Source organism: Saimiri boliviensis, chromosome 4, assembly GCF_048565385.1.
Source record: "Saimiri boliviensis isolate mSaiBol1 chromosome 4, mSaiBol1.pri, whole genome shotgun sequence".
In the NCBI taxonomy this organism is placed as follows: domain Eukaryota; kingdom Metazoa; phylum Chordata; class Mammalia; order Primates; family Cebidae; genus Saimiri; species Saimiri boliviensis.
The window spans coordinates 162862340-162887816 of record NC_133452.1 but is presented as its reverse complement, the minus strand read 5'-3'; the positions used below and the strand labels follow the sequence as shown (position 1 = coordinate 162887816).

Genomic DNA, 25477 nt, shown 5'->3' with positions numbered 1-25477 from the left:
CCATGACATTCCAAAAAAAGTTTGCCCTTTGAAATTTGTCATAATGGTCTTTGGCCTAAAATAGGATAGAAAAGGCACGTGGTGTTTCTTTTTTAAGTGTCATTTTTTTTCCAGATCCTCAGTGTGTATTTCTTGACATTAGGATGTTTTCCAGATGTAATGTTTGCTTTGTTTTAGTGTTGTTCTTTGGTCATCACCAAATAGCTCTTTCCCCCACTGATGGAAGAAAACAGCCAAAGCAGGAAGGGGCTGAGGGGCTACATTAACTCAAGATGTTTCCATCAATGTGAATATATAGTAATCAGGCTAAAGGACTAAAAAACGCCCCACTGAAAGGATGCAGAGTTTTTATGTAGGGGACTGGTTTCACTCCTTTATAATCCAGCTGGGGGAGTATAAGCCTGGCGAAGCCTGGCACATGAGAGTCTACATATGGTAAAAATGATCTTCCCTCTAACATCTCCCTTCGGGTGAATCATAGGATCCTGAGTGTAGGTACAGAGGCAAGGCCTTCCTGGGCACAAGAGGAGTTTGCAGCCCCTGAAATTTTCAAAACACAAATACGAAGTCTCAGCCAGGTGTGGTAGCCTGTGCCTGTAGTCCCAGCTACTCCAGAGGCTGAGGTGGGAAAATCATCTGAGCCCAGGAGTTTCCGTGCAGTTTGACTAACCCATCTCTTATACAACAACAAAAACATGACAAAAAACAAGTAAATGCAAATTCTGAATTGCAGATACATGTACACATATCTCTTACTGCATATTGACAGAAAGCTACAGTCTCTGTCACCCAGACGGGAGTGCGGTGGCCAGATCACAGCTCAGTGCAGCCTCAGTCTCCTGGGCCCAAGTGATCCTCCCACTTCAGCCTCCTGAGTAGCGGAGGCCACGGCCTCACACCACCTCGCCCAGCTAATCTTTGTACTGTTTGTAGACATGGGGTTTCACCATGTTGGCCAGGCTGGTCTCAAACTCCTGGGCTCAAGCAACTTCCTGCTTCGGCCGCTCAAAGTGCTGGGATTACAGGTGGAAGCCACCACGCCTGGCCAAACTTCTCATACAGTGAAATGCCCAATCTACACAAACAGGTTTTGTATTATTATAAAAGTAACAGTTATCACTAAATATCAGTAAGTAGCATTTCTAACATGCCAGGCACATATACTAATTCACTGAGTGCTCACAACACCCTGAGTTAATTACTCCATTTTATAGATGAGAGAATGGAGGCTCCAAAACATTACTAAGAGGCAGAGCTTGGTTTTTTTAAACGTAGGCCGTCTGCATCGGAGTCTGGGCCGTGCTGCGGCTGTGGATGTAAATACACAGACTCCAAATTCCGAGCCACAGTTCCCACAGCAACTGCCAGTTTGTAGCATGTTCAAAAAGCCTGAGTTCTCCCACATAACTTAGCTGAGTTGTGACTGCCAGATCTTTTGGCTTAGCAACTCGAAACAGAGACTATCCACGCAGGCTGAGGTTCTCAGTTGCTATCAAGGCGTTAATGAGAATCTTCGGGCTTCTATTATAGTCAAGAAGCAGCTTTTTCACATCATCCATCTTTGAAAGGTTTATTATTCCAGCTGGGTAAGCAGTGCGTCTGCAAAGACGCCCTATCATCGGGAAATGAAATGGGCACTTTTTCTCCAAATAAGCAATGCTTCCCGATAAATAACACCAAGTCAGCGGCGTACCCTCTCCTTCCTCTTACAAGCGATTGATGCCTCTGAGATCTGAACAACCCCATAAAAGGGGAGGGAAATGGAGAAAAACAAACTTGAGAGAAAAAAGGAATCATTCCTTTTCTTTTGTGAGGACTTTTGTCTGATCCCTGCCCACATGTAAAGTATCCCTTGATCAATTTTGTCTTAATTACTGAATGTAGGAAAACAAGCTCATTGTTAATTCATGCAGTTTTAATTTATGCATAGGAGAATTATGCAGGATAATTACCTGCAGTTGAAGGAAAATGAATAGCGTCAGATGTGGTTAATTCACGCATGGTTTACTCTTCTATCTCTTGATCAGAACAGATTTAAAGTGGTAACCAAGCTGAATGATATGCAAAATTGCATTGGTTTGCTTAGCAGAAGTATTTTTTTTTCTTTGATTTGCATCACAAATAGAGTTCTCAGATTTGGACTGACTAGATTTGAATATAATTTCCAGAACAATAGCTGTGATTCACCGACTTCACTCATATTTTATCTCTTCCAGAAATGCCCATTTTTCAAATCGGTGCACGAGAAGTTACCTTCATGGGCCCCGTGTTAGCCTGTGTATAATTCAATGGGAATGATGATTATTTCCTTTATCAAGATTTGTGGGAGATTTACAGTAATGATCGCATTACTTGTTCCCACATTGTCTCTGAACCTCCATGATCCAGTGGCTTCCAAAAGCTAAAACTAAAATAAACAGCTGGAACAAATTATGGGGCAATGAATGGACATCAATGGACATTTCCTTGTGGCTTCTGTCAAGCAATAGATAGCTGCTAAGACCTCTTTGAATTCACACCTAGTAGTTGACAGACTAAGAGGTGGTTCAGGTTTACTGGGGAAAAAAGCACTCCCTGATGATCAGCTGAGACAGGTTACAATAATGAACAATTTTCAAAACAATACCAGTATCAAAAAAGAGGAGCCAGAGCAAGTTAGAAAATATACTAACTTTGAAGAATCAATGTTCTTGTTATGATGGAGCAGTAAATTTTACTCTGAGCTCCCTTGTAGCCAGGCAGAACAGAGAACACAGGAAGTTATCACCTAAGTTACTGCTAGCAGAAAGACGGGCATACAAAATACAGCAGTTCCTTAGAGGACACATTCCCTTAGTGATGAGTCATAAAGTAATGTCTTATATGGGAATGTATACACAGGAGTTGACATTTAGTTCTTTGCAGTGAAGTTCAAGAGGTAACACCTTGCATGTTGATCTTCACTCTTATTTTCTCATCCCTCCATCAAGCTCCCTAAAGATCCAAAAAAGCCAACCAAAGGGAATGTCCTTGAGAGAAAAAGGAAGACCTATATTTGGCCCTCAGTTGCCCTTTTTGAAGAAAAAGTGATACAACTTATCTAAGGCAACTTTAATTGCCATTATCAGATTTTGTCTGCAGAATATGTTAGCAGGGTGAGTTGAAGATGACTCACCCCTGGCACCACACCCCCTCACAGAGGAGCCCAGCTTAGACAACGGAGTTACAACTTCGTAAGAATCTTGTTACTGTGCCAGAACTTATCACTTCAGATTTTAGGTTCAAGTGAGGCCACCTTAATTAGGAAAATACAGCAAAGCATAAAACCCCAAAACTTTGTTTAGGTAAGGCCCTTTGTCTTTTTACCCTTGACCTTCGTGATGATGAGGATAATAACAGGTATCGGTTTAACTGAGGGCATACTTTGTGACTAGCATTTCCCTTTGGCTTGACGTTTCTTTCATTTTTTTGTTTTGTTTTGCCTTTCTTGAGACAGGGTCCCACTCTGTCACCCAGGCTGGAGTGCAATGTCATGATCTCTGCTCACTGCAACCTCTGCCTCCCGGGTTCAAGCGATTCTTCTGCTTCAGTCTCCCGAGTAGCTGGGATTACAGGCATGCGCCACCATGCTCAGCTAATTGTGTATTTTTAGTAGAGATGGGAGTTTCATCACGTTGGTCAGGCTGCTCTCAAACTCCTGACCTCAAGTGATCTACCCGCCTTGGCCTCCCTAAGTGTTGAGATTACAGGCGTGAGCCACCGCACCTGGCCAGCTTGATGTTTCTTAATCCTCACAATATTAGGATGCAAATGTTATGATCCCCCCACCTTACAGGAGAGGAAACTAAGCAGAGGTCTTTGTTCCAAAGAGAAGATTCACACTCTTTGTATGACTGCAAACTGATTATCTAACCACATACCATACAACTGGATACGCGTATTATACATGTGCACACGTGTGTGGCGTGTGTGTGTGTGTGTGTGTGTGTGTGTGTGTAAGCTTCTGAATCCTGCTACTTCCTAGCTCTTACTTGCTACTTCTCTCCACCCCTTATTAAAAACACTGGCTGGGGGCTAGGCTTAGGGGCTCACATCTGTAATCCCAGTACTTTGGGAGGCCAAGGAGGGAGAATCACTTGAGGCCAGGAATTCCAGACCAGCCTAGCCAACACAGCAAAACCCTGTCTCTACTAAAAATACAAAAAGAAAAAAAATTAGCTTGGCATAGTGGTGCACACCTGTAGTCCCAGCTACTCAGGAGGTGGAGAATCCCTTGAACTTTGGAGGCGGAGGCTGCAGTGAGCCAAGATCTCGCCACTGTACTCCAGCCTGGGCAATAGAGCCAGACATCATCTCAAAAAATAAACAAACAAGTAAATAAAAATAAAAACACTTAACGGTGACCATCTTTAAGATGCTCTGTAACTTAAGGCCCTCTGTTAATGAGATGTACAATGGCATGAAATGGTCTTGGAGCCAACTCTCAGGAAATATGTCATATATACTACACATGTAAAGTTTAGACGAACTTTCATTTACTAAGACAAATGCCCTTACTAAACAATTTTCCTTCACTCTGGAAGTGCTAACAGAAACATAACTGGTAAATTTGATACGTGCCATTTCCTGCTGCGAATATTAATTATGGCGCACGGTGTAATCCGGAATCCAAATCTGGAGGGTGGCAGAGGGGGAGAGGTGCCATGACTGGCTGTGTGCAGCCACCTGTCCACGCTGTGGCCCCTTCTCTCTTCACCCTGAATACCCCAGTCTGAACAGTTGGAGGGCATCTGCTCCTGGGGCTGGAACACCCGCACTGCTGACTCAAACAATAGACCCATCCTGCCAAATGATGTATTTTTGGTATAGAAAAAAATTCTGGCCCTCCTAGGGATGGAAATACATTCTTAAATGAATGCATGCCATTTGTGAAAGACACTGCCTAGTTCACATTCTGAACTCCGCTTGTCCCATTTGATGACACTCAATACCCACATTCATTGCTCCCTGTATTTTCACTTCCAATGTCTTGGGATGAGGTTTAAGAAATAAACAATGTGAATGGCATTCTTCAAAAAGACAATGTTTGGAGCAGCTGATTGTCTGGAGGGTGTCACTGAAAAGCTCACAATCGTGTCATAGAAAACTGACTCTTAAAAAATGCCTCCTTCTTGGTGGTAAAACGCCCTGGGATCCTGTGCCACATTTAATACCAACTATTTTTCACTTTTTTATTTTTTTGAGACAGAGTCTCACTCTGTCACCAGGCTGGAGTGCATTAGCACGATCTCAGCTCACTGCAACCTCTCCGCCTCCTGGGTTCAAGCGATTCTTGTGCCTCAGCCTCCTGAGTAACTGGGATTATAGGCAAGTGCCACCACACCTAGCTAATTTTTGTATTTTTAGTAGAGATGGCATTTCACCATGTTGGTCAGGATGGTCTCGATCTCCTGAGCTGCCACCTCAGCCTCCCAAAGTGCTGAGATTAAAGGCATGAGCCACCAAGCCCCATCCATTTTGTAATAACAAGAACCAACTATTTTTGACCTCCTGATATTATATAGCCTCTATAATTGAATCTCACCTTATTAATTCAACTTTCAAGAGAGTTGAGAATGCACAGTAGTTAAAAATGACAGCCCAGGTACATTATAAAATTCATGAAATCAACTTCCTTTGAAGCTTTTTTCATCTAGGAGATGTACAAAAAGTCTCAGTCTAGACTTTAGTAAACTGGAATTGACTTGACAATATATCCTAGTCATTATAACAAGAACATCAATGAACGCTTTCACTGTTTAAGCACTTTCCATTAATTGACCTATATAATTTTCATAGCAGCCTATGAGTTTGGATCTTTTTTCATCCCTATGATACAGATAGGTCTGGAAAGGTTAGGCAACCTGTGAAACCACCCAGTGTAAAGTAGTGTTGCCATGCTGCAAACCCAAGCAGGCTGGATTCTTCCATCTCAGCACTGCTAAAGTAGAAGGCATTTGTTTTGCTAGCGGAACACTGGAAAACACAGGGACACATGACCGCAAGGTCCAGTCCTGACACGGGGCCCCTTTTAAGTCTTCACAACAATGCAATGGAGTTCTTTTAAGTCCTAAGATTCCCAGAACCATTCCTTGTATGCCTCTGAACAAGTGATACAACTTTATTCTGTCTTTCTAGTAAATATCTGTAATACCTTTTTCAAATATATTTTTTTAGTGAAGTTGGAGTCAAGCAACTAAAGAACATGAATGACTTTGTTTTTCTTTCCATACTAAAAGGATAGGAGGCAAATGTGACATGATTACTGCATGCTGTGTGTATAGAGAAAAATTAAATCCTAGGAAGAATTTTATTAAGTTCTTATGCCCAGCCCCTACCCCAGATCAACTAAGTCAGAATCTCTGGGAATGAGGCTTGGGCAATGACATTTTGAAAAGCTCCCCAGGTAATACTAAGATGCGGCCAGGTTTGAGAGTCTCTAACTTAGACACTGCATTATATTAGGCTCTGTCTAGAGGCTACTGATAGTTACATCAATAGGAGGATGCAGAGGTTGGAACAAGGATAAATATTTTAACGTAGCAGATGTCTTCAAATAAACCCATTAAATCCATTTCTAACAGTCGACATGGCTGTGGATTCAACCCTAAGAGTAGAGGTACAGGGCATTATACTCTGAATAGCAAAGATGACCCATTTATCCATTTATCTTTGTTGATACTGAAATGCTGTGATTATTGTTATACTGTGCTGTTGGCCCTCAATGTGCAACCAGTGGTGGGAAACGGCTATGGGATATGAAAGGGAAACCCCCGGGGGTGGGAACAGGAGGTCATAGTGAGATACCAGTTAGGCTCCTAAACCACATGAGCAGCGAATTGGATTTGTACTGATGGATGATGTTCGTGGGGCCACAGGGCATTCTGAGTACTGATGATCCTCCCCTCCAGGTTGACAGAAAAATAAGAAATGGGAAAAGGAAAGTATTAATAGTAAGGGATTCTGCACTCTTAGCTCAAGGAGAATGGAGGTAAGTAGCAACAACACCCCATCTAGGCAGTAGAAACCCTGATTCCAGCTGCAGTTCTGCTAACAATCTTGCTGGAGCAGTTGCTACAGGTCAGTTCCAGAATACAGATGAAATCCCCTTCTACACAGCCTCTTCCTTTTCCTGTAAAACAGGCATGATCGCCACCGTCCTACCTAACTCAGAGGGCTGCTGTTAGCATATAGAGTAGGTAGCATTTGGAAAAGTGCAGTCTGCAAACTGAAATATTGTCATGAACCCCCCTCATCAATCAAGGCTTTTCTTTGAAGCTCCAAGTAATATTTGAGATACAAACAGCTGTGTAGCCACCAAAAGATGAACCTCTCTTTCTGTTGATTTTGATCTCAAACGGGTCACCTGCTCCTCACAGCACCTGGTACTACTACATTCTTTGGTAGCTAGGTACGGTGGACAAGGCGGCTGGCAGTTGGCTTGAACACCCAACTTCCCTACATGGAGAGTCATCTTTTCATTTGTGCATGGCTGACGTGCCCCAGTTCAACGCTTCCAGTTGGCTCAGACTGTGCACTAGTTTCTTTGGGTCCTGACAGCCTAGGAGCTCTCTGTCCTCTTGTTTATGGTGAAAGTCCTAGAATATTCCCACCAGCTTCTCCCTGTAAACCACAGGATACAGGCAAAATCTAAAGTTCCCAGACAACACGATTCTCTTCCCCTGTTGATCTGGGCCACATCCAAGAAGGATGCTCCCCAGTTTGGTTGGGGCTTCTGTATTTACACAGATGTTGGCCTGAGTGGAGTGGAAAATTAGGTAGATCTGGAATTTATTTAAGCCAGTTAATTTGAGCACCAGTGTGGTCAGATTATAGGGTTCTTGGTGGCTTTGAAGTGGGATAGGGTAAATGCACAAGGCTAAAAGGCCAAACCAAACCAAATCATCTTCTAGAGAAAATAAACAAACTTCCCTTCTCCATGGCCTCATCTTTATCTACTCAGAGACCTGAGGAGGACAAGGGTTTTCATATATTGCCTACATTCTATGTCCCCCATTCTTACATTCACTGTGTCCTAAAGTGCTCCGTAAAGGGGGTAAAGGTTAACCACCACTGTCTCGGAGACTACTGTCACCTACCTGATGCTACATGAGTGCCCTGACACTCTTAAGCTATTGGGATCGTCTTATATCAACAGTCGGCTGGTAGACACCCAATAAATAAGCTGTTCAAACATACATAGGAATACATTAAATGAGATAACAAATACCTGAACATCCATCACCCAGAAGCATATATTAGCAAGATTTTCCCTTTGGTGATTGTTCTTGTTGAAGCATCTTAAAGCACATTCAGACCTCATGTCTGGATTTCGCTTCTACCCATGTCCACTGCATCTCAAGAATATGCACATTTTTGTTTCGTTTTGTTTTGTTTAGAGATAGGGTCTGACTCTGCTGCCTATGCTGGAGTCAGTGGTGAGATCATAACTCACTGTAGCCTCAGACTAAGTGCGGACACTTTCTTGCATAACCCTAGGGCCATTTCACACCTGACAAAATGAGTAAATACTTCCTTAATATAATCTAACATCTAGGACATATTAAAACATCCCAAGCATCTCAAAAAATGACTTTTCAGTTGGTTTGCCATCATGATCCAAACAGAATCCACACACTGCCTCTGTTGCTATGCCTCCTGCATCTCTGCATATCCTTCTCCCACCCCTTTTTCCCATGAATAAATTCTTTGATCAGTAAGAAGTCTGAGGCCCTGTGAAAAGCTTTCCAGAGAAGATCTCTTCCCGGCTTTATTTCTCCCAGGCTGTGCAAAGTACCAGCACCTCTTACTCTGCAACTTCAGCCAGGCTGATGAGGTAAGGACACAGGAAAATGACTAAGAACGACTTTCTCCCCAGTGAACCAGAAAAAGTGGGAAAGACAAGGGCCAAAAGAAGGCCAGGAAGTAGAGTGAGATTTCAGTCCCGGAAAAGAAAAAGTGGCCTTCAGACAATTCTTATGTGACCCAGAGGACAGAGTATGTTCTGGGAGTGAGCATAGCGAATGATGTAGGAGAAACAGGGTTTCAAACTGGTGAGTGTGAGGTGATGGAGTCGTGCATTAGGGCAGATGGGAGTCTTGGGAAATGTCTCCAACCCTCCTTTTCTTGCTCTATAAGAATAGATGTGCTCAAGCCTGTAATCCCAGCACTTAGCACTTTGCGAGGCTGAGACAAGTGGATCGCTTGAGGTCAGGAGTTCGAGACCAGCCTGGCCAATAGAGTGAAACACCATCTCTACTAAAAATACAAAAATTAGCCAGGGGTGGTGGCAAGCACTTGTAGTCCCAGCTATCTGGGAGGCTGAGACACGAGAATCACTTGAACCTGGGAGGTGGAAGTTGCAGTGAGCCAAGATCACACCACTGCACTTCAGCCTGGACAACAGAGCAAGACCCTGTCTCAAAACAAACAAATAAATAAGAATGGTTGTGACTCGAATCTAGGTAAATTGACTAAGGACCATAAACAGGCAAGAGGATTGTGGCAGCTAACTTACTACCCTACGTGAAAGTTTGGTGTGATTCTAAGAGTTAACAGGGGCGTATCGGGGGAAACAATGTGATAGTATCTTTTGGGCTCAGAATACAAGTAATACGGCATTTCACACATATACAAATATGCCTCTGATGTATTCTTTTGTCTTTGGTGTTGGGAATTTACCATATGTTGATGGATCCAGTGTTGGATAGATAAACATTCGTTCCTTCTTTATGCTATATTGTACTTAAAGCTAAGAATTAGATGGCCTCTTTTGTTTGTTGTCTGTTTGGTTTTTGAGATGGAGTTTGGTTCTTGTTGCCTAGGCTGGAGTGCAATGGTTTGGTCTCCGCTCACTGCAACCTCCACCTCTCGAGTTCAAGCAATTTTCCTGCCTCAGCCTCCCAAGTACCTGGGATTACAGGCATGAGCCACGACACCTGGCTAAATTTTTTTGTATATCTATTAGAGACGGGGTTTCACCATGTTGGCCAGGCTGGTCTCAAACTCCTGACCTCAGGTGATCCACCTGCCTTGGCCTCCCAAAGTGCTGGGATTACAGGTGTGAGCCACCGTGCCTGGTAGATGGCCTTTTTAATCTCATTACTGTCATTACAGCTTCAAATTTTTAGACAAAGCATAGTAAGAAATTACTAAACTCTTGGTGTACAATAAAAAGGAACATAATTCTGCTTTGTTAATAATCTAGATATTTGCACGTAGCTGTACCTAACTGCCTTGCATTCTGATGACAAGTTATTTGTCTTTGGCAGCCAAAAATAACTCAGCAGATGTTATACATGTGGCTACCTTTTGGTATGCAGCAGCTAGGACCAGCAATGAAACCGCTATTCCTTTTATGGCCGTTTAATTTGCTAAAATTACCATGCAGAGGACATGTGTACAGGCCTCTGGGAAGCCACTCAACTTTGCAACTGCTGGCATATTAAGGCACACACGTACACAGCACTGCCTTACTTTGTTAAGATCCTGGAATAACTCTTTGACACTGGGTTGTTCTGCAGTGGGTCAGTTTGTTATAATTTTCTTCCTCTAGTTTTTTTGGCCAGCTATACGTTTTTCAGTAATAATTCACATGACTTCATACAAAACAGCATAGATTTAGAATGACCAAGGTTATTTTTTTGGGGGGAGCATAAATTTATGGGAGCCAGGTGCAGTGGCCCACACCAGTAATGCTGGGCTGAGGCAGTAGGGTCTTTTGAGCCCAGGAGATTGAGACCAGCCTGGGCAAAATAGCAAGACCCTATTTCTACAAACAAATTTAAAAATTAGCTGGGAGTGGTGGTGTGTGCCTGTAGTCCTAGCTACTCAGGAGGCCAAAGACACAGAATCACTTGAGCCCAGGAGGTCCAGGCTTTAGTGAGCTATGATTGCACCACTGTACTCCAGCCTGGGCAATAGTAAGACCTTGTTTCTTTTCTTTTTTTTTTTTTTTTTTTTTGAGACGGAGTTTCGCTCTTGTCACCCAGGCTGGAGTGCAATGGCGCGATCTCGGCTCACCGCAACCTCCGCCTCCTGGGTTCAAGCAATTCTCCTGCCTCAGCCTCCCGAGTAGCTGGGATTACAGGCACGTGCCACCATGCCCAGCTAATTTTTTGTATTTTTAGTAGAGACGGGGTTTCACCATGTTGACCAGGATGGTCTCGATCTCTCGACCTCGTGATCCACCCGCCTCGGCCTCCCAAAGTGCTGGGATTACAGACCTTGTTTCTTAAAAAAAAAAAAAAAAAAAAAGAAGAAGAAGAAGAAGAAAGAAAAAAGAAAAGAAAAAATATATTATGTACACAGGTCCCAGTGTGTATTTGTTACATGCATAGATTGCATAGTAGTGAAGTCCAGGCTTTTAGTCTATATGTCACCCAAATAACATACATGGTATCCATTAAATAATTTTGTATCCACTCCTCTCCCCTCTGCCCCAGGCCTCCATTGTTTATCATTCCACACTCTATGTCCATTTGTACACATTAGTTTCCACTTATGAGTAAGAACATGCAGTATTTGTCTTTCTGTGTCTGACTTGTTTCACTTAAGATAATGGCCTACAGTTACATCTATATTGCTCATACTATGCAACCACAAAAAAGAAGAAAATCATGTCCAAAAGATGATGTTCTGCTTTTTTATGGTTGAATAGCATTGCATTGTGTATATATACCACATTTTCTTTATCAAATCAACCCTTGATGGAAACTTAGGTTGATCCCATAGTTTTGCTATTGTCAATAGTGCTACATTAAACATACAGGTGCAGGCATCCTTTTGATGCAATTATTTCCTTTTCTACCAAGGTAAAATTATCAGAGAAATTTATTTCAAGGCAGAGAGAATTAAACATGACAGATAATTTTCAACCTACTGATACGTAATAACTGGAAAGTGCCAACATTCAACTAGCTTGTCTCCTTAATGAAAACATCTCCCTATGTATAGGGACATACATTGTTTTAAAGCAACATAGTTGCTTTAAAAAATTAACATTTTAAATTTAACAAACATTCCTATGCTTTTATCAGACTATAGTACAAACACAATAGCTCACTATCCATGTAAGAGGTTCACTCCAAAGCCATGATCTCTTTATCAATAATTTTCATAATAATTGTTATGAATTTCCTTTTATAAAGTTATATTTACATAAACAGGTCATTCCAATAGCTAATATAAGCAACTAAAATCAATTGGAACACATCATCACTTACAGACTTTTTAAAACTCCATGACACAGGCTATAATCAAGAAAATAAAATATGTAAGGTCATGGATGAATTTCGTATTCACAAATGCAGCCACAGAATAGAGACTGAATAATACGTATCTTCCCACATAAAATCTTTAAGCTTCCCTCCCTTGGATGAGCTCTTACTCCCTTGAGGGTAGAAAAAAGGAAAGTTACTGAGCTCTAGAGGCCACGGCAGAGAAGGGAGTCCAGGTGTTCCAACTGCACCTCTTGATGATCACCAGGCCCCCTTTTAAGCCCCTAGGAACAACACTTTATAGCCTCATGTATTATTTTCCAGGCTATAATAAGATGCCTAAATGCTAAGCATTTGAGTGCTGCTTTTTAAAGTGTTGTCATAACAACAGGAATAAAATGACGAATGTAACTGGAGTTTGAAAGGGCTGACTTAAGTCCGCTGCTTTACTTTTACCTTCATGTTGCAAGGGTTTAACTCTAACCTAGCTCAAACAAAGGCCAGGATCATAGAACATTACCATATTGGAGTAATGTTGTCAGCTATTTTTACCATCACATAATTGCCAAGTCAATTCTCCATCAATTCAATTTACTTGTTGGGATGGACAGAAAGAAATTAATTAGCCATATGAAAAATCTATTAGTGTGATTATGTAGGTCGTATCTGAAAAGCTTTCATTTAAGATAATTTCTTATCCTTTCTGTGAGATGAAATACAGCATGTAGCTTTATTTACAAGGCTTGATTTAATTTCCTACTTGACTCTCAGGGCCATTAATAAACACCAGCATTAACTGCGCATGTTGGACAAAGGAAACAAGCACACAGTGTGTAATTCTACCTCCCTGCACATTGCCGGGACATTCCCCTAGAACCTAGTGGCCATTTCCGTTTAGGATTTCCAAAGATGTAGCTTGTGGTCATGAGAACAAAATAATTAGCTTACAAAAATGGAAATTTCAGTAAAGTCAAATACTAATAGAAGCAAAGATGTCAGTATCATTTTGATGCTGTTCTGAAGAAGCAATAATCACTCTCAGCTGGAAGTGAGTTGCCAGGCTCTAGGGAAAAGAGGCTGCATGCAAACATGCCTGAAGGAGCTGATAATACCAGGAATGGGGCCATTTTCTTCTATATGGTAGTGTTTTTTTAAACTGGGGATCAAAAAATGAGGATCCCCTGGTGGGTATATTTTTCTCTCAGCAGGATCAGCCAAGCTGTCTCCAAAGATCATGTTCCCAAGAGATGTTCCTTTTTTGATATACACGGGTTTTGCTGGGGGGGTTTTAAAATGGGTAAATATTATTACAAACAGCCTTAGCCTTCATTTAAGTGCAAAATGCTGTTCCTTCTAATAAGAAAACAGTTGAGCTGGTTTGACATGGTCTACAGTGTTCTAGATTTTGCATTTTAAAATGAGTTATGACAACGTTAGTCAAAATCAACCCGACCCCTCATTAGATTTAAGTGAGTTTTACGCCCTGAATCATTTCTCTTCTAATTATCGTGAGGCCAGCTGCTACTCCCTGCATTTATTTAATCCACCAGAAAAGGAGAAGAAATCGTTTTCATTTTTCCCCAGGGCTGAAACTGTGTCAATTATCTAGAAGTTCCTACAATTGACTGTCCCAATGAACAGAGATGCTATTAACATTTCTTGTTTACTCTTCAAATGACTTAGCCAGACCCTTAAAATAGCTTCAACGTACTCTGCTGTCATTGCTTTGAAGAGGAATAAAGGAGAGGGAAAGAGGAGAGCAGTAATGTCAAATTACTTCATCTCTATGTATTTCTTCACCTGTAAAATGTGTATGGGTTTATAATTAGCACATTCTGTTTGAAGAAAGTCAGATATCTCTCAAATTGCAAATCCTAGTTAGTAGGAAAGACCATCACTCCACACGAAGTCTTTTACATATGTCATAAAGTGACAACAAATGAATAAAAGATCAGAAAAAGCTCTTTCTATACAGTAGAAGAAAAGATAGAGTTTAAAGAGTACCATTTTACCAATATTATAGAAGTAATTGACATGGGTAAGAGTCATCAATGGATACTAAAACTCCAAGGTTAAAGAATCAAGATATTTGCATAACCTCAAAGTACCTCCTTACCAATTACATATCGATTTCAAAGGCAAAGATAGTAACTTTCCATAGGAGAAATGGCCAACAACGCTTTAAGCAACTGATCAAAGTTAACATCACCAGTAATGGCACCAAGCAACTCCTTGCACCTTTGATGGACTGCCGTGAGGAGGACAGTATCACTTATGCGCTATCACTGCTAAAAATGCACGGTCTGACTCTCTACCACAAGAAAACAGCAGACAAACCCAGAGTAAGGGCCAGCGTACAAAACAACTGGCCTCCGCTCCATTAAAATGTCAACGTCAAAGACAACGGATCGCCAAGAAACTGTCCCGGATTAATGGACAGACTCATGATAAAACAAGGAGCATCTGATCCTGGTCTGGCTCCTGGAATGCGCGGAGGTGGGGCAATATATGGAACATTATTCAGACAATTGGTAAAACTGGAATAAAGTTTGTACATTAGATCATAGTATTGTATTGATGTTAAATTTCCTGATATTGATAAGTAGACTATGATAGTCAGTGAATGTCAGCAAATGTCTGCGAATGTCTGTGGTTTTAGGAAATATGCATTGAAGTATTTAGGAGTAAATTTGCATCACATCTGCAAATTACTCAGTGTGGGGGAGGAAATGTATATAAATACATATGTGCAAATTACTCTCATAGGATTTAGGGAAAAATGGGGTGTGTGTGTGTGTGTGTGTGTGTGTGTTTGGAGGAGGAATGGCAAAATGAATTGTGGCAGATGTCAACGCATGAATCTGGGCAAAAGGTAGATGAGAACTTTCTGTACTTTTCCTGCAACTTTTCTATAAGCTTCAAATTATTTCAAAATCAAACTCTTTTTTATAAAATTGACTTCTGAACTACACAAAGTACCCATATTTATAATCCTTATCAATCCATGCTTTTTAATTACCTAAAAATTGCTATCTTCAAAAACATGCTACTTTCTAGCTTCCTTAGAACTACCAAAACTTGCCTGGCTGTTCCCTGTCTTATATATCTCCCTCTCCTTTGAGAAAACTCCTTGTTATTTTCGATTATTCTTAACAGCTAGGCTTATTAAACACCCACTACATACCAGGCCTTAGGTCTATTATCTCATTTGCACCTCACAAAAATTCTCTGAAATGTTAATCCTTTTATATAAATGAGAAAACTGGGATTCAGAGAAGTTCAATAATGTGTAAAAGTTCAAAAAGACAAATCTGGGCTCACTTTGGGTTCAAAGAACCCAAAGTGAGCCCAGATTTGTCTGACTCTGGATTCCACATTCTTATTATCCCTGCTGTGTTGCTTTCCTTGGAAGAGTAAGAAATAGGTACGACTTTGGCCGAGCATAGTGGCTCACACCTGTAATTCCAGCACTTTGGGAGGCAGAGGCAGGAGAAGCGCTTGAGCCCAAGAGTTTGAGACCAGCCTGGCCAGCATAGCGACACCTCGTCTTCACTAAAAATCGAAAAGATTAGCTGGGTGTGGAGGCACATGCCGGTAGTCCCAGCTACTTGGACAGCAGAGGCAGGAGGATCACTTGAGCCCAGGAGATTGAGGCTGCAGTCTGAGGTTCAGGCTATGCACTATGATTGTTAGATTGGATGAAACTTTGATCTCAATTGAACCTGACAATGCTTGCCTGTTCAAATGGGGAGGAATTACTTCTTTACAGATACATTCTGAGGTTCACTGAGGTTAGGACTTGTCCAAGAGGCCAGTTAGAACATCTGAGTCACTGCACTCCAGCCCTGCAGCCTAGGCGACAGCAAAACTGTGTCTCAAAAAACACAAAACAAAACAGAAATAAGTACCATTTAAATTTTTACTCTGTTATTTCTTACATCAAAAATTGTCTCCAATCTGCTTTATGTATAGTCATGTTATCTTCTTCAATTAAATTGTTAAAAATTTTTAAAAGCAGAGCTCAGTTTTAGGTTGTCTTTGGATCCTGGACAACAAATAGCATCCTGCCAGTGCTGAGCATGTAATAGGTACTTAATAATTATGTGTCGACTGATGGAGTCTTAGAAAACATGGAAAGAAAATCCTATCGCTTTCCAGAGATTCTGAAAATTAAGTTTCTTTCAAGTGAGTTAAAAATAAGTATTCATTATAGTAGTCTTTGTGGTTTCTCAAGCACTTTGCCTATTGTAGAGCACTTTCTCATTTTCTCTGTGTTTAAAGCAGAAATCCAGCGATCTACAGAGATGGTGGAAAGTCAGTCTGGATGTCCAGGTAGTCTCATGATTGTTAGACTGGATCAAACTTTGATCTCAATTGAACCTGACAATGCTTGGCTCTTCCATCCCCTTGCTGAGGAGTGAGGCTGTGTTGAGCTGTTCTGTACTTTCTTTTCGTCCGTCAGCGTCACCTGTCTTGGTTAAGCGGAGTATCAGGCCTGTACTCATCACTGGGTTAGCAAACAACGTGGACAACTGAGATGCAAATATTAGCATGCCTTGATTTATTTTAAAGCAGCCATAATTTTTAAAGGCCAAGGACATAAATATATTTACTTTTTAAAAAAGATTAGTCAACTGCTCTGTAATAGGTACCTTGTAACCATATAACAAGCAGACACCTATTTTTAGGATTCATCTTAAATAATCATTTCGCGTGGCAGGCTATTTACATCTGGCCCGCATGCCTCTTTCAGACAACTCAATTACACATCTGGTCTTGACCAAGACGAGGGGGAGCATAAACACGATGGCATTATTAGGGGAAAAAGAAAGGAAGAACCCAAGTCAGGCATGAAGAAATGGCTCAGAACGTGCTGTGGGGCCAGGTGTTAACGTCTGATGAAGCCTCGCTTTGACAGGATCAGATCACCAAAGCAACTCTCAGCTGGTTGCTGACTGATTCAACTTTTCCAAGTCCTGATTTCTTGGCACTTCCTCTTGCAGAAGGAATGACTTTTCCTAGAAATTGGTAGTGATTTTTTAAACAGCTTTATTGATGTGCAATTCACATACCATAAAAGTTACTCATCTGAAGTGGACAGTTTGCGTTTTAGTCAATGTATACATTTGCGCCGCCATCACCGTCATTTGGTTTTAGAATGCTTCCACCACCCCCAAAAGTTCTCTCTGCTTCCTTGCCGGCTCCCATCCCTGGCCTCAGGCAAACACTTGAATTGTGGAATGTTTTACTTTTGCCAGCATGTCACTCCAGCTACCACCAACTGATCTGTGGGCCGATTGTCTTGTCTTAGAGGGGCTGATCTCAGCCTAGCTTGTGCATATGGCATAGTTTTGTAACTGTGACAACTACTGGTTTCCAAGTTAACGTTTGGCCCCCATGAGAAATGCCGTGGTGAGAACTGAGATGTCCTTACGCATGTCATTCAGAAATCACAGATTTCTCTCATATTTTCTATCATCAGTAAGGATCTCTCAGAATTGCCTCTTTGTACTCTTAATTGGATAGAAGATTTGGTGAGATTTTTTTATTTGTTTTTTTATTTTATTTATTTATTTTTTTGAGACAGAGTTTTGCTCTTGTTACCCAGGCTGGAGTGCAATGGCGCGATCTCGGCTCCTGGGTTCAGGCAATTCTCCTGCCTCAGCCTCCTGAGTAGCTGGGATTACAGGCACACGCCACCATGCCCAGCTAATTTTTTGTATTTTTAGTAGAGAAGGGGTTTCACCATGTTCACCAGGATGGTCTCGATCTCTTGACCTCGTGATCCGCCCGCCTTGGCCTCCCAAAGTGCGGGGATTACAGGCTTGAGTCACCGCACCTGGCCGGTGAGATTTTTTTAAAAGGAAAACACCGCAAGGGTTAAGGCAGTAGCATCTAGCTATTGTATTTTGTTTTAATTTCATGATACTGGATGTCCTACAGCTCAAGCATGCACAAATGACCCCGTGTTTCCCACAGAAAAGCCCTGGTCTCATCGTTGCAGGAGTTTTCTTTTGCCTCTAGCCATCTCATCGTTGCAGGAGTTTTCTTTTGCCTCTAGCCAAACTACCACATCTGAAAAATCAGAAATAAAAGGCACATATCATGTGGACTGGTTAGTTTTCCTCTTAGTATTCAAAGGAGCACATGGAATATGGGGTAGACTTGAGTATCCTTTTAAAGATAGATTTGTTAAAAAGCTAATTTATAGCCCCCTCGGCATAGCTCTAAAAAAAGAACCCAATAGAAAAAGCAGGATACAAAATTTTGCATGCAGTATGCTCAAATCATTATGCTTTGTACAAGACGGGACGAGCTAGAGAAAATTCCCCTGGTGGTTGTCTTTGGATGGTATCAACAGTATGGTTCTTCTCTCCTCCCTGCACTGCCTTCTTTCTACCTTTCTGTATTTTCCTAACACAGGAGAGTACTTTTGTGCTTGTAAAAACTAAAAATAACCTGCTGAATCATGTTTCCTTTTTTTTTTTTTTTTTTTTGAGACGGAGTTTCGCTCTTGTTACCCAGGCTGGAGTGCAATGGCGCGATCTCGGCTCACCGCAACCCCCGCCTCCTGGGTTCAGGCAATTCTCCTGCCTCAGCCTCCTGAGTAGCTGGGATTACAGGCACGCGCCACCATGCCCAGCTAATTTTTGTATTTTTAGTAGAGACGGGGTTTCACCATGTTGACCAGGATGGTCTCGATCTCTTGACCTCGTGATCCACCCGCCTCGGCCTCCCAAAGTGCTGGGATTACAGGCTTGAGCCACCGCGCCCGGCCACGTTTCCTTTAATGCGTCTCAGTATTCTTACCTCTAACAATTAATAGGAGCATTCCTTCTAGCTGTCTAGTCAATTTGCCCAGCTGCCGTACAGGTTAACCAGTGCCTCCAGCACTCCTACTCTGAACTAGTGAGCATGGAGGTTCACACCTGACAGGTGTTGAAAGGAGGTCGGCCAGTGGCCAGGTGATCAGGATTCTTACTTTAGCATACCTAGCCTTACCCATCTCCTAGCGAACTTGTTGAAATTTGAAGGGAGAGGCTTGCTAACTGAAGCTAATCAAACTCACATGAAAACATAAGCCAGAATGCCAGTTCATAAAAGTATAGGAAGAAGTAAAACCATCACCTACACTGGATGTTCCCAACATCTTCCTATCACTTTTACTACTTTGACCGGTGGCACCACTGTAAGCTGCGTTTTAGGGCCTGCTGCATATGCCTGCTACATGACAGATGTCCTTCATCACACATCCTCCAAGCAGCCCTCCAAGACTGATTCCTGTCCTTTATTCTTAAGAGTCAGGCTATCTCCAAGTTCTCCAAGGAGCTGCACATTTTCCCCTCTGCATTGCAATCATATTCCACCCTTTATTTCTGGTCCAATCAGAACCTGAGACCTGATGGGTGACGGGAAATCCCTTGGTCTCTTTTTATCTGCCTCAGCCCCTTTCTATCTTCAGAGTCAGTGTTCTTGTCCAAAAACCACCTGCCGATTTGATGAGCTACCTTCTAATTTAAACAGACACAAGGTGTGCATAGCATCCACTAAAGCCCAGCACACCTGTGTGACAGCATTCATACAAGAGCACGTAAAATCTTATTATTATTTCAAAAGACCCTAATATGTGTTTAACTGGAACTTAGCACTGCATACTCAGAGAGAAGGCAGTGATTTTCTTTTTTTTTTTTAATGGGAGTTTATTTATTTATTATTGCATTTTAGGTTTTGGGGTACATGTGAAGAACATGCAAGATTGTTGCATAGGTTCACACGTGGTACTGTGATTTGCTGCCTTCCTCCCGTTCACCTATATCTGGCATTTCATTGTATGAAGAAATCAGGAAGAGAAACAGCTGTGGCTTTCAGGGTTCTGTGCCTAGAGGCTCAGCTCAGGATGGTAGGATTTGTTCCATTCTTAGTCAAGGTGCTTGGGATTCCTTCCAGAAAGACCCTGTTGTGTTGTTCCCATTGGTTATAGGAATGGCAGGGCACGGGGTTGGCCACCTGGTATGACAGCCAGGGCCTCCTGCAACAAAGCCAAGCGAGGAGCACACCACAGCAGCCTCATTGTCTAGGATCTGAATCTTTTCTGGGATTTACCGCACAAAAATGAAAGTTATGGTGGAATTTTCCAAAAAAAAACGGGTGAGAGGTCAGTAACTTAGAGACTGGAAATATTTTTCTGTATAAAAATACAATTCAGAAAAAATTAAAATGTTTCCAACTACCACCAAATCCCACCTCTCTACAGACTGTGTATATATACTTTCAGAACTTTTCAATTTGTGTTCATGGTTTCATAGAGTTTTGTTTTTACCATTCTTGTTATCATACTCTGTTTCATTCTGCAATTTATCCTGAGGGTCTATGTGGCTGTGTTGTTTATAACTGCTACATAATGTTCTATAGTTTTGAGTGTTAACCGGTCTTGTGATGATCATTTATATCATCTCTATATATGCCTCTTCATGCATTTGGGTATTTCCCTAGAGGAGCTATCAAAGAAGTGCCCTATTAAGGGACTGGCGAAGAGCTACTATTCTTCCCACTTCCCCAGCTCTTCTCCATTGCAACTGGTCCTACACCTCTTCGTTATCATCTGTCATTCTTGTGACCACCCCACTCCTACCTCTTAGCGCCTTATATCTTCCGGTTGTTCCTGGCTTCCTAGAAGTTCCAAAAACCTGGTCTCTTCCCAGCTTTCAGCAAAGCTACCTCGAAAATGTTCAAGTTTTAAGGAATTAATTGCCCCTGCCATAGTAATCTGCATTTATGAACCAAAAGCCTTAACCTAAAGAGAAGGCTACAGCAGAATTGCAGCATCACTGCTGGTAGGGATGTAAAGTTGAACTAAAACTTCGGAGGACAATTTGGCAGTATCTGTTTAAAATGCAAAAAACATACTAATCCCTTAACAGGGCACTTCTTTGATAGCTCCTCTAGGGAAATACCCAAATGCATGAAGAGGCATATGTAGAGATGTTCACTACAGACAATGTTAATAGGAATGGGAAAATACGAACTGATATAAACATGGCCTAAGGAAAGTCATAAAACAAGCATGTACACAGACTTGGGAGGAATGAGGATGGGGGTGTTTATGTACTTTCCTCCCTGACACCTCTACTCTACCCTGCCCCAACCTCCTCCTGTATTTCTTCCAGAGCCAGACTTGTGTGTGTGCATGCTTGTTTTATGACTTTCCTTAGGCCATGTGTCACCTAAGGGAATTGATGGCGGGATAGAGAGATACCAGCCTAAACCAGCTCTGGGCCAAATTCTTTCTTGAGAGATAATGATCATTTCTAAGACTACAAAGCCAAAACAAAACAAAACTGCTCACCCAGGCACATTCCTAGTGGACATCAGTTCCATATGCACATTTAATGAAAAGTTTCTCAAATTTTTTTTTTTTTTTTTTTTTTTTTTTGAAACAGAGTCTCACTCTTTTGCCCAGGCTGGAGTGCAGTAGCTCGATCTCAGCTCACTACAATCTCTGCCTCCCAGGTTCAAGTGATTCTCCTGCCTCAGCCTCCCAAGTAGCTGGGATTACAGGCGCCAGGACCAAGCCCAGCTAATTTTTGTATTTTTAGTAGAGACCGGTTTCACTGTGTTGGTTAGGCTGGTCTTGAACTGCTGACCCCAGGTGACCCACCCACCTTGGCCTCCCAAAGTGCTGGGATTACAGGCCTGAGCCACCGCGCCTGGCCATAAATTTAATGAAAAGTTTCTGAGCATTAGTCCCCCTCCCAAAGTATCTGACAATCTTAGGATCCTGGACAGACATTTGTTCTGGTTGTGAGAACCTTGCTTACCTGTTACAGAAAAGGAGGAAGAAGGAAAATTATTTTACAATCTGGTACATGTGATTGACTCTGCAGCGTTTAATTCATTTAATGAAAGCGTTGGAGTTGATTAATTGTAGCAGATTATTTTAACAGAAGTCTTACATTTGCAATAAAGTTTGTGTCTTTTTTTTTCTTTCCCTTTTTTTCTGCCTATCACTAGTGCAACTGATTGTTCAATCCAAACTTCTCCTAAATCAGTGGTGTCCCAAATTGATGACCATCAGAATCACCTGGGGACTTTAAACACCTCCCCAGACCCAGGTGATACCCACATTAATTACACAGTGCCTGGGGATAGGAGGCAGGCGTCAGTAGTTGAAACTGCAGTGATGCAATGGCTAAGGGGAAAATTGGCTTGAAAAATATAATTTCTAGCAGATATGAGAAATGATAGTTAAATATTGCAAATACCCTAAGTTTTTTCCTTTGATCAAAGAGTGTCTGTGATCCAATAGATCTATTGAACAATAATTTATAAAACAAGATAGAATGCTAGTAAAATTTGCCCATGGAGACTTTAAGGTGGGTGTTTGCTTGGTTGTCAAACTGAGTAGAGAAAGAACATAAGTATCAAGAAAGCACAGTAGTTTACTAGAAGCTTGCATGGCACACACTGATACCACAGGCATGCTTTATGAACCTAAGAAAGGTCCCCTTAAAGAAATGTAGACAGGCCGGGCGCGGTGGCTCAAGCCTGTAATCCCAGCACTTTGGGAGGCCGAGGCGGGTGGATCACGAGGTCAAGAGACCGAGACCATCCTGGTCAACATGGTGAAACCCCGTCTCTACGAAAAATACAAAAAATTAGCTGGGCATGGTGGCACGTGCCTGTAATCCCAGCTACTCAGGAGGCTGAGGCAGGAGAATTGCCTGAACCCAGGAGGTGGAGGTTGCGGTGAGCCGAGACCGCGCCATTGCACTCCAGCCTGGGTAACAAGAGCAAAACTCCGTCTCAAAAAAAAAAAAAAAGAAATGTAGACAGATTTCTTAGTGACCAGAAGAGAACACCGAGAACCTCATTAAGGATTTAAAGTAATTAGGAGTTTTTTGAGCCTGAGGTTGGGGAGAAACCAGCAAGCACCTTACCTGCACCTGCATTTTGTCTAACCATTTGTGCCCTACATATTACTTCTACTGCTCAGACGTACTTCTTCATTACTTATAAATTCTGGAGAATGCCCTAAAACAAAAGCTTCTCCTCCCCAGCTAGTGTGGGATTTGCATCTCATCCAGATAAAGAGCAAGCTGATTGCCAGACCTATGGCCAAGTGAGTCAGCACCTGTACCTTGCAAGAATGCATACAAACCCCAGGGCTGCTCTCTTCTGGAGGGAGTGGGGGAGACTTAAAATCCAGTAGCAGCATGGGGGAGGTGGCTGTTTGCCCTTCTCTCTCTGGGAAGTAACTCGCTCAAACTGCCTTTCTTGCTGAACCGCTTCACGTAGCTTTGAGGAGGTCTAGTGAAACTGGTCTTTCCATTACATCTGGATGTTCTGCCAGAGAGTTCTGCTGCTGTAGTTTTTAGCTTTTCTTTCTTTTTCATTAAGTTTTTAAAGGGCAATTGTTGATGCTCTGCAAGCATACCAATTTGGCGTCTGCCCTCTCTGGAGTCTTCAATCTGGGCAGGAACTATTTCCCTTTATCCTGCTAGCCTGTCGCCCTCTCTGGACTGAAGTCACTTGCCAAGACAATGGTATGTGCTTTGACTCCTGATCTAAAAGGAATAGAATTACCTAACAGTTCCAGGGCCATCATTAGGGGAACCAGCCCTCAGCTTCTGTTCAGCTAAAGCTGTGTTTTGACAGTGCTCCTTGGTCTGCTGTGGTTAAGTCCTCACAAAAGCCAAGCGAATGACTGAAATACAGGTTGTGCGCTTTCTGCTGTATTCTCCTCTTACCTTCCACCCCAACCCGGTGTTCTTATCTAACCTAGATTATCACTTCTTTGGTGAGTGTTCCCTTTACCATTCTTACTGTGCACTGTCACAGTAGTGGCACAATCTTAGCTTTCAGAATATTCTTAAGGATAGAAAGGGAGAATTAGTGTAAGTAACTTCATCTCTAAAGAAACCTAGTATCTTAGCCTTATGACTCTGAGGTGTAGAATTCTGCTTGAAGACTTCACTGTGTTTTCAGTTTGATGCAGGACTTACCTGAGGCTTTGACTTGGCCTATTTGTGTGTTTTTATTGTTGAATGGCAGTAAATGTTGCAACAGTTTTCATGTTTTTGAGGGTGTGGTTGAACCTTGTTTAAAAAAAAAAAACAACTCTTGAAGAAAACCTAAAGTGATGGTGTAATTTGTATTCATTTTCGTCTAGGCAGATGGGTGTCATTATTATTCATTTGGGAGTTGAACCCTTGGTCTTCAGGATGCTCCATCTTAAAGAACCTCATAAGCACCTAACGGTTTCATGGCTCACTTTACAGCCTTTATCATCACTGACGAGCTCAGTGCACCTTCTATCTGAACCTGCCTGTAAGTTGTCGTGATCTTTCCACTGTCTTCCAGGACTACCGACCAGACTCCCGGAAATCATGTTGGTAGGATCCCAGTCTTTTTCGCCTGGAGGGCCCAATGGGATCATTAGAAGCCAGTCCTTCGCGGGTTTCAGCGGCCTTCAGGAAAGGCGATCCAGGCAAGTACTGTGTGGTTCTGCTCCCGGATGCAGCTCGCCAAGGAAGAGAACTTTGACGTTGTGAAGAGGGTCTGCGTACTTTCGGCCTCATCACAACACACACACACACAGACACACACACACAGACACACACACACACACACACACACACACACACACACAATTTTAATCTCTTTTGCATAGAAAGGATGTACCAAAAGTTAAGTGCCACGGATTATTTTCTCTCACTTAGAATTCCTCCTGCAAGGATGACGGCTGAGGATTTAGGAGAAACTAATGATACGTGCACCGACCTCTCACTACCCCTACTTCCACCCTTTTTGAAGCACATTTCCCATTGCATTCGCACTCTGGAGACACCATCTGCCATGAAGTCACGCACTGGATAATGACTATGCCTCTGCAGACTGACTGGGGAGGAGAGCATTCAGACAGGAGTTGCCAAAGTTAGTCTTTCTAGTTTCCTCAGTCTCCTCTCATCTGAAACTGGACTTAGGGGGAACTCCAGGAAGAAAGAACAGAGAGTGAAGAAGCAACGTGTGATCAGGTCTATCTTCAGGGTTTCTGTTATCATAAAGGTCTCTGCCCTCGGAGGGGTGCTGTGTGCTTTGATCTGTACTGTCCCCCTCAGGCACATGGTGATGGCAGAGACTGTAACTCATAACTAACCTGGGATGGGTGCAGTGGTACCTGCAGCCTCAGAGGTCGTGACTGTCCTGCTGATAGCTGGGTGTGTGAGTGCCCTAGCCTCTGC

At 42.3% G+C, this 25477-nt stretch overlaps 1 protein-coding gene and 1 long non-coding RNA gene across 9 annotated transcripts in view; one reads left to right on the top strand and one right to left on the bottom strand.

Moving 5' to 3' along the window:
* The window catches only part of RIPOR2 (RHO family interacting cell polarization regulator 2), a 233623-nt gene that overhangs the window by 146979 nt on the left and 61167 nt on the right, over positions 1–25477 (top strand). For all 8 annotated transcript variants that reach the window (XM_074398527.1, XM_074398522.1, XM_074398525.1 and 5 more), the window contains exon 2: positions 24597–24723. In XM_074398527.1, coding sequence (XP_074254628.1) covers positions 24597–24723 — 127 coding nt within the window. The remainder of the gene's footprint in view (positions 1–24596; positions 24724–25477) is intronic.
* LOC141584411 (uncharacterized) overlaps positions 1–25477 on the bottom strand; it is a 48253-nt gene that overhangs the window by 6331 nt on the left and 16445 nt on the right. The gene's annotated exons all lie outside the window — the stretch shown is intronic.